Here is a 15,535-nt window from a genome sequence, read left to right as displayed (position 1 = left end):
TATTGATATTATTATCACCGATGTCTTTATTGCTGTGTCCTTTGGACCTCATATTGTAGAGTTTATTTCCTGATTTCTAATAAATCTTGATTACTCCCTCAAATCTTAATAAGACAAGAAGCTGCTCAAATAAGTAAAACTACTTTGAGGCATGAGTGATTTATGGAAACAGCTGTCATATGGAAAAGTATATCTCTCCTTGGGGGTGGGAGGCAATGTGACCTGTATGGTTTTGAAAAAAACATTCAGTATATGTTTCATAATCCAATTGTAGTAAGAGAGCTGGACAGTCTTTGTTACCTGTGGCAACTTTCAGTAGAAGGATAAAAGCCTTGTAAGTTAAAAGCTGAGAAACAGAGAATTTCTGGTTAGGGAAGAGTTCCCTAGCTTCTTTTCAAATCATGTTCAGATAGTACATACCTATTTGTAGTAGAGAAACATACAATTAAATGTGAGAATTAGAAATATTTTACTGGATACATGTTTCGAGAATACTTACCACTGTTGCTTTGAAGGAGACAGACTTGGTCTCAGTTCTTTCAGTCCCTGCCTTTAAGGGCTATTTGTGTGTTCTTCACTACTGAGCTACTTTGAAAGTGGTCCTTGTCTGGCTAATTTGCTCATCTTTGTCTAAACATTGGTCACCCTTTTGGGTTAGAAATGTATGGGAGGTGATTTTCAATCAGACCATAAGCTGTTTGAGAGTAGGGGCCATGTCTGGTTTTTTTCAGCATTGTATTCCTAGTGCTTGATACAGAGCCCAGCACATTCTAAGTATTCAGAAAGTATTCATTGCATTACACATTGGTTCAACGGAGAGGTTCACACTGTTCTCTAGTACATGTTTTCCTTTGGTTTTTACGTGAAGAGAAGGGGCAGGCCTCATAGGTCTCTCTTTAAAAAAAAAACTACAACTTTTTTTGTTATTTTTCTAGTTATAAAAATAATACCCATTCATGTAGAAACTTAGAAAATCAGAAAAGCTTAAAATAATTATCAGCTATAATCTCATCACTTCAGTATACCTCTTAACATCTTTCTATATATCTACCTCGACTTTTTAAGTATATATATGTGTGTGTATATGTATGTGTATATATACATGTATAATATGTATATTCTTTTAAAATAAGACAATTTTGTTTATAGTCTTATAACCAGGCTTTTTTACTTAATATATACCATAAACTTTTTCCACGTCAGTAATTATTTTTTACTCTTTTAATATTCTTTATTTTCCTTTTCATATTTTTTATATTTTTTACTTTTAATATTTTATTCACTTTAATAGTTATCCATTTCAGATGCTATTTATTTGAAAAAAGTTAGTTTGAAGTAACACATAGAACCCATTTCAGGTATTTGTGACTTAATCGATATTTTTTCCCCAACTCTCTATTACCACTCCTAATGTGTGAGTGTCAGGGAAAGGATGTTTTCTATGCATTAGGAGTTTTAGAAGCTACTTTGTGCTTAATGTTGCAGTAGTGAATTACGTTAACTGAGTGTAATCTCTTTGTCTCTCTTTTCCCCAGTAAACAGTGGTGGCAAGACAGCCTTGACTGAAGAGTTCGCACAGGTGTATTCCCTGGCCGATGGGATCCGAATATGGATGGTAAGATTTTCCTTTGCATGCGATCTTTATATATTTTGAGTTTTTCCACCATGATATCATGGAATTAAGGTAAGTAGCTTTCTTCTCAAGAACATAATTTTAGGGATTTTTTTTTTTTTTTAAACTAAAGTTTAGTGATGAGAATGGATATAAAATAATTTAGAACTCTTGAAATCATAATTTGGTGAACGTTGAGAATGTTCAGAGTAAGCAGGGTTCAGTTGAGCCCCCTTTACATCCTCAATAACCCCAAAGGCTATTCTGTGGAACCTCTTAGATGGGGAGGTAAAGCATTGCTCTAGATACTGGACAACTATTGATGGTTTTAGTCACAGAAAAGGCCTCTCTTAAAGGAGAGGCCTTTCTGCATTTTAGAAAAGTAGTTCTGCAGCATTGTTTGTGACAGCAATAAACTAGAAGGATAAAAATGCCCATTTGTAGGAGGACGAACAAAAAGATTGTATATTACATTACTATATAATACTATAGTACAATGCAAAATGATAATCTATTATTACAATGAAAGTGAATGAAGTAGAGCTACATGTATTAGCATGAATGGTACTCAAAAAATGATGATGAGCAAAAAATAGCAAGTCATAGAAGAATGCATAAGTATATTTCTTATCTAAAATTTAAACACAAACCAAATCTATGTGTTATGTACATAAATATGTAGCAAAATTATACAAATGCATGAAAATGATAAGCACCCAAATCAGGAGATTTGTTTTCATTTCTTAGGCATGTAGATGAATACCTATATATCAACATTATTTTTTATATATTTACAATTATCTTAAATATTATAAAGTAATTGGGAAAAAAATCTTTAAGTAGAGGATGAATAATGAGATTGAAAGTAGGAGACCATGATAATCAGATATGGGTGGCTTCTGCTGTTTAGAAAATAAAATAATTAGACTTTGCGATTGATGTGAGTGGTGAACAGGAGGATGAAATTTAGGACCATTACCATGGTCCTGGTTTGAGTGACTTGGTGGGTGGTAGAAGCATTAACCAGAATAATAAAAATGGTCTTGGATCTGGGAGTGGGGAGGTAAGTTCAGTTTGGGACATGTTGTGTATGAAGACATCTAGGTTATCTGAGATATCTAGCTGGAGAATTTAGTAAATATGAACAATCGAAATGGCTAATGCTTCATGGAAATGTTAAGGCCAAGATAGGATAACATTAAATCACTGGTAATAGTTTTTAAAAAAATGTATGAGTTTATCTAGGAACAGACAGCCTTGGGTAAGATCCATGGTCATTAAAATATAGTTGGTACTCAGAAGTACTGGATAGATAGACAGAGACCAAAAATGAACAGGATCTCTCAGAAGAAACTAAAAGGTATCATCATCAGAATGATAGGAGGAGAATCATAACAGTGTGTTGACAGAGAAACCAAGACAGTAATAGCAGATTAAGAAAAAGAGTGTCTGATAAAGTCAGCTACCACAGACAGTTCAAGTAAAAAGGATTTGGCAGTTGACAAGGCAAATTGTAGATTGTGCTTCTGGTTTAACATAGGACAGACTGCTAACATTTGAACTAGATGCCAGCCTTCTCTTCAAGACTTTGGCCTCTCATACATCACATACATGGCCTTCTGCCTGGGCTGGCAGCACTGCGGCCTGCACTATGACCATTGTCTACACTGGTACTAAGAGCACCATTCTTTGTCTGGCAGTCAGCATCACTTAGAGGTGTCCCCTCATTCAGGGTAGAATAGAGATCAACTTTTGATCCAATCTCTGCAGCAAATTGGTTATGTGACCTTTGCAAGACCCTTCACTTCTCTGGACCTCCACTTTAGCTATACTAGGTCAGCTTTAGGTAAGGGCCCCTCCAGCTCCAATATTCTAGAATTTTTTAAATAATATGGTTATGGGTACAAACTTCTCCCACATAATGTATAGTTGAAAAGAAGGTAGTTTTACAGATATATTTTAGACAGCTTCATAGGCTGGATTACTTCTAGGACTAACAAAAGCAGCTCAGTCCTATGTCCTCACCAGCTGGACAATAACTGTAAAGTTTTCCATGACCTCAACATTGTGTATATTTGAAGTAGTTTGCTGTGGCTGCCCTTGCTGCCCTGTCTGGATAGCCTAATTATGTGGCTCAAATCCTCTCTTCAGTTAGAGATGAAGCAGAAGTCCCTAATGAGCCTGGGGAACGAGGCAGAAGAAAAACACGGGTCAGAAGCTGCTGAGGCAAACCCTGAGAGCCTGGGTGAGTGTGCTGACTCCAGTTGCCATTATTTGGCCTTCTGTTTCCATAACATAGAAAACCAGTGACCCATCATCTAGATTAGTTTAGTTGAAGCTGTGTTGACCTAGGGAAAATAACACAGGCACTAAATGTGATTTCCAAGGATGTGGAAATGTTCCCTTTTACTTTTTTCTAATTGATTCTCTTGGAAGCATCAGATGCTTTTGGAACTACATGTTGTCATGTTTTGAAAGCATGTTCACATTGAATATTCAATGAAATTAAGTAATTACTGTTAATTTTTTTAAATGATGTCGTGGTTGTGTTATTTTTTAAAATAAGTTTTTTTTTTTTCTTTTAGAGAAATATACTGAAGTTTTTACAGATGAAATAATGTGATTTCTGGGATCTGCTTGGGAGTGGGGAGTGGGTAGGGGTGAAATAAGACTGGCCTTGGGTTCATAACTATTCAAACCAGGTGAGGGGTTTATGGAGGAGTCCTTATACTGTTCTCTTTATAGATGCTTGAAAATGCCCGTGATAAAAAAAATTTTTAAATGTGCTGATGATGTTGGGAAGATTTTAGTTTATATAATGAAATAAAATTTGATTCTGTTCTGCCAGTAGATAATGTGTATCACTGTATTAAGGGAATATTTCTTGTCCTCAATTGTAGAATTTAAATGGGTAATTTTCTCTTTAAAACTAGGCAATTAGTTTAATTTTGACTTTTTTTTTTCTTTTTTCTATTATTTTTCTTGCTTTTTGCACTTAGCAAAAGAATGTATTCAGAAGAGTCTTCTGTTACTAAAATTTTTGCCCATGGGTATAAGTTCAAAAGAAAGCTGTGACAGGTTGGTGACTACAAATGAAACTGATCATCTGCAGCCACTTGACAAGCGCCAGAGGACAAGCTCTGTGGTGGAAGAGCATTTCCAAGCCTCAGCATCCCCCAGTGAAGCAGCTCCCCCTGCTGCGGGAGACAGGAGTCCTGGCGTGGATGTCCAGGTGAAGCTGCTGCATAGCAGTGGCCCTCTTGCCACAGAAGTGTCCTCTGCCACAGCCGAAGAACCCTCATCACCTTCGACTCCCACCCGAAGGCCTCCTTTCACCCGAGGGCGACTCCGGTTGCTCTCTTTCCGATCAGTGGAGGAGGCCAGACCAGTGCCTACAGTGAAAGAGAAATACCCCGTGCTGAAGGATGTCATGGACTTCATCAAAGATCAGTCACTCTCCCATGAGAGGTGAGCCAGGCGTGACCTTTCCAGCACTTTCTTTTTCCAAACTGTAGGTACCCAGTCTAGTCAAAGGCTTGAAGTACATGTTAAAAATGAGTGAATAATACTTGAAGGGTCAATCAAGATTTGTTTAGAATGTTCAAGAAAAAAATTTGGTGTTTTTTTTTTTTTCTTTTAAAGAAGTATTTCTTTACCTAAGATTTGTACATAATACTATATGTAAATTATATCTCAATAATGTACTATTAGGATAAAAAAAGAAACATTTCTTTCTGTAGCTGCCACTTATAAATTTGTCTTACTTTAACCCTGGGAGAAATTTAGAATTTGATATTTTTTTGTCAGAATTACTTGTCAGTGGGTCTATACCTCTGGAAGTATTGCATATTTTAATTTCCTGTCCTAAGAATTAAGACTTTGTCTTTATGGAGAAGTAAAGCTATCAAAATTCCTTTTTAATTAATTAGTTTTTTCAAATGGGTTGTTGGGCTTCTGGACAGTTGATGTGAACTGAGTAATGACAAAAAGTAGCAAATATATTGATATCCTACCTGAGTGATATTTCTGATACCTCACAGTAACATTTCTTTTGTATTAATATGACATCAGAACTTGGGTGGGGGTATGTTTTCTTTCTGCCCCAGCTCAAGAGTTTTCTGGGTGTTCCTGACTTGAGTTCTGTCTCCAGTGTTGTAAAGGTTCTTTCCTTGAGGAAAGCCCAGGCCCAGAGCATCCTAGAAGTTCTCAGGATAATTCAGTATTGTGCAGAATCCCTTGGGCAGCCTCATTGCTTCCATCCGCCTTATATACTTTTTCTGTTGGAACTTCTTACCTGCCAGAAAGAGTTTACCAAGTAAGTACAAATGACAAGTTTGTAAAGAAAACAAGCAGGTGTTATAAAAAAAATTCTTATAGTCTTCTCTAATTAATAATTCTGTAATTTTCATGAAGGAAACAAATTTATGTATTTAGTCAATTCATTTTCCTGTCTTAAGGAAAAATGGGTTATATTCTGTGCTTTTACTAAGTAAATACCAGGAACATATTTATTCCTCCTGATGAGTTTATCAGCTTTATTTTACCAGACAATGTAGATTGTAGTTCCTGTATACCCATACTCATCATTTGGCTCCTGGAAGCTATGAGCTAAATTTAATGCTCATTTATAGTGATAACATTAGTCTGAGTACTTAACAAGTTTGTTCTAACCTGCACTCAATAAATATTTCTGAGTGGTGACTATGTCAAGCACTATTCTAGGTGTTGTATATACAGCAGTGGACAAGGCAGACAAGATCCTTGAATGGAGCTTATATAATATTAAGGAGAAACAGACAATAAAAAAATATAGATAGATAAATAGATAAGTAGATAGATAGATAGATATAGATACAGATATATAGTCAGATAGTGGTATTGTTAAGGGGTGATTTCATACAGAGTGACCTGTGACCTAGTTTGAGTGGTCAGGGAAGGCAAACTGAAGACATGACACGTAAACCAAGAGATGAATGATCAGCCGAGATCAGGGGGAAGGGCACTAAAGGCAGAAGGAAAAGCACAGAGGCCACAAGGTGGAAGATTAGCCCAGGGAATGAAAAGAAAGCCAGTGTGCCCGAGTGAGAGGGGGAAATGAGAGAAAATTAGTTCAGAAATTAGACAGGGCCAATATCTTGGAAGGCTTTGTAAGATATGATGTATGGTAGTTTGATTTTATACTGAGTTGTAGATGGGAAACCCCTAAAGAATTTTAAGCCCAGGAGGATCAAACACACTGTGATCTATTTTTATAGAAGATACTTCTGGCTACTGTGCGAAAAGGAGTGGAAGTAAGAAAAGCAGTTAAGAGACTGTTGAAGTAGTCCAGGCAAGAGATGGTGATAGTTTGGACCAGAGAATAGTACTGTAGATGGAGAGAAAAGGATGAGATTCAGGATATATTTTAGAGGTAGAATTGTCAGGACTTACTGATAGATTAAATGTAGAGGGTAAATGAAAGGAATCATGGGGAAAGAAAGTCCTAGGAGTCTGTCTTGAGCAAGGTGGTTGGATGGGGGATGCATTTTACAGAGGGGAAGAGTATAGAAGAAACAGATTTGGGCAAAAATGAAAAGTGTTGTTTTGGCCATGTTAAGTTTGAATGGGTTCTTTCACTTCCAGGTAAAGGAAATCAAGAAGTGGCTATCAAGAACAAAAACCAGGGATTGGTAGTGTCAGAGAAACCAAGAAAAGAATGTATCTCAAAAGATAGGAATGACCAGTTGTGTCAAATGCTGATGTGAGAGGTTGTGTGAGAAAAGAACACACTAGATTTGATAACAGTCTTATTGGAGCCATGGGGCTGAAAGCCCAGTTGGACTGGGTTGAGAAGAGAATACGGGTGTGATAGAGAGAGAGACTACAGACATTATTCAAGAAATTTGTCCTTAAAGGGGAGTAGAAGAATCGAGTAGAATTGATGAGGATGTGGGATCAATGGAGGGTTTTAAAGAAGCTTTGGAGTATATTTGTATGCTGGTAGGAACAAGTCAGTAATGAGGAAAACTTGATGCAGGAAGAGAGGGACCAGTGTAGTCACAGTTGCATAAATAGAGAAGTCAGCTTTTGACAGAGCCAGGGAGACTGTATCTGTGGTAGCAGGAGGAAACACAGCAGGGATAGAGATGCAAGTTGGTTGGTGCAAAGATAGGGGAATTCCTCTGTGATCATTTCTATTTTTTAAAACATAAGATGATAGTCATCAGCTAAAAATGAAGGTTTAGGAGAGGATAATGGCAGTTTAAGGAAAAGCAGGAAGGTTTGAAGTAGTAATAACAATTGAGAGAAAACCAGTCTTATTGCTTGACAAATTTGAGTGCTTATTTGAGAATTATAGTCGTGAATTTAAAGTGATAACTAGTCACCTTGGTTGTGTGGTGTTTCCTCTAGCAACTCTTAGCTGCTTTTATTTGGTAAAAGATTTCTCAGGCAAGTACGTCGGGGCGGGGGGAGGATGGAGGGGGAAAGCAGCAAGAGAGTTGGTGATTGCTAAAGTGTGATTATGGCAATAGACCATGGAATCTAAGCTGAATATGGAACAAAGAGAAAGTGTCGCAGGAGTAATAGATAATGAACATGAGACAGCATCCTGGGGTGGGGCTTACTGGGATTGAAAAGGATGTTGCGGGGGTACCAGAGTAGGTGAGCAGGATGAGAGGTCGTGGTCAGTGTAATGCTCTGAAGTCAAGATTTCAGAATTAATGCTGCTACTGGGATGACAAAGTCAAGGAAGTGACCATCAGGCTGAGATGGCTAAGGGGTGAGGGGAAAAGATCATTGTAGGTGAAGATGGCAGAGAATCCAGGAACAGAGGGACTTGGGCATTATTTCCATGGGTTGAAGTCTCCAGGGTGACAAGATCAAGGTAGAAAAGATAATGAAATTGGTGCTGAAGCCATCAGTGAAGGAAGGCAGAGGGAAGGGCATGACTGTGGAGAGAATTAAATGAGGTAATTTTATTAATTAATGTTGCCCAATAATTTTTAATTAAAAAAAAAAAAAAGAACCTCACAGGCTCTGGCATTCAGGTAGTAGCAGGAGGAATGGTTTTTATGTTAACAAAGGAAGATAGTTACTGGTATTTTCATACCCCTTTGGGTAGCACTTTTGACCCAGGCAGATGGACTCATTTGCTGTTTTGTTTGTTACTTTTTAAAGTCATTGTATTTGCATTTACTTAAGCTTCTGTGCCAGTTCATTCAGCTCGCTGCTTCTTGGCTCTTTTTCATGTAAAGAATAATATTTATTAAGTAAATGATGTTCTGACAATTAAATGATTGATGATTTCCTCTGTTTCTAGCTATTTTGGACACTTGGAGGGCTGTGGTGCAGATCTACACAAAGAAATTCGAGACACTTACTATCAATTTGTTCTCTTTTTGGTCAAAGCAATTAAAGGATTTAGTAGCATAAATGACAGGTACCGGATAACTATAATTTTTAGAGAAAACAGTATTTCTATTTTTTTCTGATTTTAAAAGATATATTCAGTGTTGAAAATATAGAAAAGTAAAGAGTAAAAGTGAAAATAACCCCTAATCTTACCATCTAGAGCTAATTACTAATGTTATTAGTATCTTTCCTCCTAGCCTTTTTTCTATATTGTGTGTACAGTTTTTTAAAGGAGTTGTGTCTTGGTTTATCTAAGAATTTAACCTATTATTTTCAGTTTTTGATGTATTAGGTTCAGTTTTAAAACAAGTTATAAAGCCACTCCCCAATTTCCTCCATAGTAAGTGGTTTAGACATAAACCTTAAATGGTTCTTCTCTGTATCTAAGTTGCATAACCTGGGCTAATTTGGCTGGCCCTGTTGCTGTTTATCAAGGTAACTTTTACTACTCAGTCCTTTACCCTCAGATGTCCTTTATGGTAGTCCTGGCAGGGTGGAAAACTTATTCTCTGCTTTCAGAACTCTTTTATTTAAGCTATACTTTGAAGAGGGTTTGTATAGTATATGAGAAACCTGAAAGGAACCCAAACCAGCAATCTGGAGTTCATTGTGCTTTCCACTCCCAATCAGACCAGGTCTCTGACTTGCATTATGTCTGTTGTCTCTGCTGGTAATGGGCAGCTTCGATAACTGTCACCTTCACGGCCTCTTTAGATCCTTGCTGCCTGCCTTATCCTGCATTCAGACAGCCCTACTTCATCTTTTGGATATGGGCTGGGAACCCAGTGATCTTGCCTTCTTCGTTGACATTCAGTTACCAGATCTCCTTATGAAAATGTCACAAGAAAATATAAGTGTCCATGACAGTGTGATCAGGTAAAGACACAGTGTTGCACTCCACACTCCTAAAGTAGATTATGAAATACAGGGATCATAGCATAGGGGTTCAGAGCACAGACTCTAGAATGAGGCTCTTTGTAACATCCTGGCTTTACTACATACAAGGTGGATGACCTTGGGCAAATTATTTAACCTCTCTGTGCCTCAGTTTCCTCATCTTTAGAGCTAAAGATAATGCACCTACCTTAGGATTATTGTGAAGAATGAATGAGTTCTATTTCTCAATGTTTGGAACAGTGCCTGGTGCATGGGTAATGTATGTAAGTTGGTGGTGGTTGCATTATAAACTTGGAGGATAGGATCCTCTGCATTTTTGGAGACTCTAGTATAGTTTGTTGAATTGCAGAGTCTTTTCTATATCTTTTTGTTATATGTATATGAGATTTTAGCCACTGTAACCTCTTGCACATTATAAGGACTTAGGTATAAGAAAAAAATAGCATGCGAAGGTTTTTTTTCTTTGCACTTTTAATAAGTATCTCTCCATACTGCTCAAGTCCACTTACCCGTTAACCTCTCATGTGGGTAGAAAAGAAATGAAAAGAGAATGGGAGAAGAAAAGCAAGAGGAGAGAATTAGGAAGAAATAAATGAGTCAACACTGGAACAATTTGCACTCGGAAAAGATATTCTTGGAAAAGGGAATAGAATTAAAGCTGTCCCCTTGGTTACCAAACTTCAGTCATTACCCTGCTGTTAGATTGTCAGAGGGCGCTCTTGGCTGACAAGAGGGAGCACAGCACGGAGTCGAGGGGGACAGTGGCATTAGCACACTGGCTCTTCAGCTCTCAGTCTGCTCGTTGTTGCAAGTTTTGTCTGCACCTGCATGAGTCCTGGGGGTGGAACCACACCCTTTCCTCCCAGTCCCTCATAGCACCTAGCCCAGAGCGAAGTATAGGCAGGCCTAAAGTCAATTTGTCAGAATGCATGAATGAATGAATGTGTATTTGTCGGTTGATAATTTGTTTGGTATTTGCTGTCAAGCAAATCATTTTGTATTTAAATTTTTGGTTGCTAAACTATAAACTGAAATTATGGAAATTCACAATTTTGCATCTAAGGAGTGTATGAGATTATCTGTATGAAACTCTATTTGAAATGAGGAAACTGAGGACCAGGACTGAGTACTGGCTGTGTCAAGGTCTTGCAGCAGCTAGTGGAAGAGTTGAAGCCCCTGGGTCTCCTGATTTCCTTCTCATGCTGATACCATTAAGGTGTGCTGAGCATGACAAAATCAAACTTAAGAAAAAAAAAAATCACTTTATTTGGCTCCAGTGCCTGGCACATAGTAGGTTCACCACAAATGGTTGTCAAATAGAATTATGCCATGTAGATACAACCTTTTAAGTTCTAGTTCCTTACCCATTGTAGTCTGCTCTGGAAAGGGCTTCTCCCTTCTTATTGGTATGTATTTATCAGATAGCTGCCAAATCTTGGGACTTTGAAAACTAAATTGGTCTCTTCCCCTCAGAAGTTTAAAAATGCCCCCCATCTTAGATCCATAAGACACAGAGTCTACTAACCAGCACTTTCCTGGATTGTTGGGAGAAGCATGCTTTTCTCTCTTTATGTCCTTCTTTCAGCCAATGGAGTGAAGAAGATGAGCTTGCTGATGCCAAACAGAATTCAGAATGGATGGATGAGTGTCAGGATGGCATGTTTGAGGCCTGGTATGAAAAAATAGCCCAGGAAGATCCAGAGAAGCAGAGGAAAGTAAGACCTCTCAACTAGAGTAAACCAAAATGATTTGCTAGGAATTTGGAGAGGAGAGTCTGCCTGGGGGAGTGTCAGTAGGCTGTCTCCCTTGATGGCTCCAGGTGGCAGGCAGTACCTTAGTGAGTTCACTGTTACTGAGTCTGGTCTTCAACCTGAGGGGTCCCAAATCCTAACTGGACCACACTCAGAGAGTGGCTCCCTCCCATAGATCTAGACTCACAGAAAATTGGCTCATGAGGGTGAAGCGTAATGTTAATTGCCAGTTTATTAATTTACAGTAAGAAATAGAATTGCTGAAGGCCCTGGTCTCTGGTGTCCTTGGTACAGCACATTCTCTTCCTACAGGCAGGCATCATGGGAAGCCACGTTGCAATCCAAAGGTTGCCTGATGAACATGGAAGCAGCCATGTTACACAGAATTAGAGTTACATGATTCAGACGTGTAAAGGCTCAGATAGCCTGTCATGTCCATCTCCACATTAGGTGTTTATCTGTCACCATCACATCGCGCCAGGCATCTGCTGCCTCAGATTCATTAATTTTCTTAGTATTGCACGCCTACTATGTGCCAGTTACTTTGCTCTTATAGCACCTCTGTGGTGCTTGGACAGAGCACACCAACTTGGCCTTTGCGATTTTTCTTTTGTGTTTGTCAAAGTCATACTGGGAGCCATTCTTTAGTGCTAAGTAAGGTGACTTGGCATATTTGCTCTGATCTATTGCTATATGGTGACTTAGTGATTTATTTCCCATATTTCCAGGCTATAAAAATAAACTGTACTATAGCCTCTATGTACTTTCCAGTAAAAGCAATTTGTTTCCTCATGAAACAGTACCCTTACTATCTCCCCAGAAAGTTTTTCCTAAGTGCCAGCAAACAGTGCTGCTTTTATAGTGTTTCCTGTATCTGTGAAACCACCCTTATTCAACTAAGCACCCAAGCCAGAAATCTGGGTGTTGTTCTTGACCCTTCTCTTTTACTGGCCCCTATATCTAGTCCCCAAGTTTCCTACTTGTGCCTCCTTAGTATCTCTTAAATATGCCTACCCTTTGCCATCTTACTTATTGCTCAGTTCAGCCCTTATCACCTGCCATGGGGTTACTTTAACAGTGTCTATCATGGTCAGTTTCTCTGACTCACATCTTGCCCCCTTCAGTCCATTTTTCACTCAGTAACTAGAGGAACTTAAAGAATGCTCACATCAGACTAGCATTGGAGGTGCTTTGTAGTTTAACCTTTCTAACTTTATCTGGTTATTCCCACTCTGTACTGTGTTCTACATACTGAATTATTATTGCTAGTTTCATGAAACACCATCTTGCTCCCTTTTACCTCCAGTGGAACTTGTTAATGCTTTTATCTGGCATGCCCCCCACCCCTAACCCCACCAAACTAATACTTGTTTGTCCCTCAGGTCACAACTAAAGAATTATCTCAGTTTGAAAAACCTGACTTTCCTAACACCCATTGATGTCCCCCTACTGTGTTCCCTCAGCCTCCTGAATGTGCCTATCAAAAAGCCCTTATTATACCATATGGTGTCATCTGTTTGCTTGAGGGAATTTCCGACTAAACACTAAGCTCCTTCGTTTCCTAGTGCTAGCACCTAGTACAGTGCTTGGAATATCTTAGGTACCTATCAAAGGATGGATTGATTAATGAATAGTGGCCATATCAGAAAGTCTATTGGATAATTGTGTTTATTTCACCTTACAGATGCACATGTTTATTGCTCGCTACTGTGACCTGTTAAATGTGGACATCTCTTGTGATGGATGTGATGAGATTGCCCCCTGGCATCGCTACCGGTGCCTGCAGTGCAGTGACATGGATCTCTGCAAAACTTGCTTCCTAGGTATATTTCATGGTCTGGGTATGCCATACCCAAAAGCAATAATCATGTCTATTTCTGCGATTTTGTCATTTTTAAAAATCTCGTTGTACTAAATGAAACATTGCCCAGTGGTATTCTCTGCCTTGTTGGCACATATGAGCTTTACCTCCCCAGCTGGATGATAAGTTCCAGAGCTGTTACCAGACACACTTCCATCTTTCATCATGGCGAATGTAGGTACTTGATAAACACTCAGGACTGCTGAATGTACCCTCAGTTGAGCTCCCAGGAAATTATTTTTCCTTCTGAATCATGCAGTGTTTCTAAGTAGTAAAAACACACATACATAAAGCAGACTTCAAAAATTCTTTAATACTCTTGACTTGTCAGTGCTGAGGTAAGGCGAACTGACTGTGGTGAACAGTTGAGTGCTCTTTGGGTATGCGGCCCAATCATAAAAGATACAGCCCCTGCCCTGGAATCATTTACAGGCTTAGCAGGAGATTGGACATGCCCACAAAATGTCTATTCCAGCATAAGAGTGTACACACTGAGTTAAAGATGAGCAGTACAGATTATTCTGGAAAAGTTCAGTAGTAGTAGCAATCACTGTTGCAGGGAAGGCTTGTGGAAGAGGTGGGATGTGAAATGATCTTTGAAGAAAGAACAGGATGATGTGAAGGAAATATTGGAGAGCAGTCACCATCCAAAGCAAAGCAAGTCTAGGGACAGAGGAGTGAGCTTCTGTGGTATGTTTAGAGAGACACGTTCAAGTGTCCAGCTGAGTGCTGCATTGGGACACGTAGGGCCCAGATTGTGGAACCCTGAGATTCTAGGCTAAGGAATTTGAGTCTTTAGATAGTGAGGAAGGTTTTTCAAGTAGGATATTAACGTGATCAGAGCTATGCTAGAAGACGGTTCTGTCCATATAAGAGTTTCTCTTAGGAAATTAATCACAGTAGTGACAAGGAGATTAGTGCCTGGGCTGCATTTGTGGCAGTGAGAACAAAAGTGGGTCAGACATGAGGAACAGTAAGCAGAGTCTGTGACAATGTTTGGAGACCCACTGGACTTAGAGTGAGAAGATGTCCAGAGCAGTTAGTCTCTTTTGTGACTAACAGTCTTCCTCATTTACTGGATCTGGGGTTATGAAGTCTGTTTTTATCTTTGATTCTGGAATGAAAAAGTAAGAACAAAAACCTAAACAATCCTCAGTGCTTGTTACCAGGAATACACAGTAGATGCTTAATATTTGTCAGAGGAGGGGTCATGGGAAATAGCTCACAAGTTGGCATGTGGACTTGTTTCTGCCAAATGGTGGTCATGATGGGACTTGGTAATATATCTGATCAGACTCTGTGTTGTGCTGGAAAAGGGTGGGGGGACAGCCCATAGTACCATTGTCGAGTTCTTTGCTGAGAACTCATATGCTCAGAGCCTCTGGGCAGAACACCCTGGTCTCCAGAAGATGGCTATGGCCCCTGATGTCCTAAGCAATAAATTGAGAATAGCCCTGCTTCTGGGGTTAGTTTGGGTTTGGAAGTAGCCCTTCTAATAGCCCTTTGCCCAATCCACCTCACATTATTTTTTTTCCCCCAGGTGGGGTGAAACCTGAGGGCCACGGAGATGACCATGAAATGGTCAACATGGAGTTTACCTGTGACCACTGCCAGGGTTTGATCATAGGCCGGAGGATGAATTGCAATGTGTGTGATGACTTTGATCTTTGCTATGGATGCTATGCAGCAAAGAAGTATTCCTATGGGTATGTCTTAAATGACCTCTAGCTCTGTAACCTTTTCTTCACGTATTCCTTTGCTTTTTTTTTTTTTAAATAATAAAAAACCTTTCATTATAAAAAATTTCAAACATATCCACAAGAATAATACAGTGAATCCCATAATACAGTGAATCCCATAATACCTATCACCCAGATTCAACAGTTAGGAAGATTTTGCTATGTGTGCTTAGCTTATTCTTTCCTTTTTTTCCTTCGTTAAAGTATTTTAAAGCAAATTACAGACCTTAAATCATTTCTTTCCTACATACTTCATATCCATCTCTAAAAATTATGGTTAGTT

The 15,535-nt window shown here is 38.8% G+C and overlaps 1 protein-coding gene across 3 annotated transcripts in view; it reads left to right on the top strand.

Annotated features, from left to right (window-relative positions):
- The window catches only part of ZZEF1 (zinc finger ZZ-type and EF-hand domain containing 1), a 106,277-nt gene that overhangs the window by 57,681 nt on the left and 33,061 nt on the right, over window positions 1–15,535 (top strand). For all 3 annotated transcript variants that reach the window (XM_039886406.1, XM_039886407.1, XM_039886408.1), the window contains exons 27-35: window positions 1,536–1,615; window positions 3,764–3,857; window positions 4,612–5,080; window positions 5,763–5,927; window positions 8,913–9,032; window positions 9,719–9,880; window positions 11,487–11,616; window positions 13,337–13,475; window positions 15,054–15,219. In XM_039886406.1, coding sequence (XP_039742340.1) covers window positions 1,536–1,615; window positions 3,764–3,857; window positions 4,612–5,080; window positions 5,763–5,927; window positions 8,913–9,032; window positions 9,719–9,880; window positions 11,487–11,616; window positions 13,337–13,475; window positions 15,054–15,219 — 1,525 coding nt within the window. The remainder of the gene's footprint in view (window positions 1–1,535; window positions 1,616–3,763; window positions 3,858–4,611; window positions 5,081–5,762; window positions 5,928–8,912; window positions 9,033–9,718; window positions 9,881–11,486; window positions 11,617–13,336; window positions 13,476–15,053; window positions 15,220–15,535) is intronic.

This window comes from Pteropus medius, unplaced genomic scaffold (assembly GCF_902729225.1).
Source record: "Pteropus medius unplaced genomic scaffold, Ma_sr-lr_union100, whole genome shotgun sequence".
NCBI classification, from domain to species: Eukaryota; Metazoa; Chordata; class Mammalia; order Chiroptera; family Pteropodidae; genus Pteropus; species Pteropus medius.
This window is presented reverse-complemented; position numbering and strand designations above follow the sequence as displayed.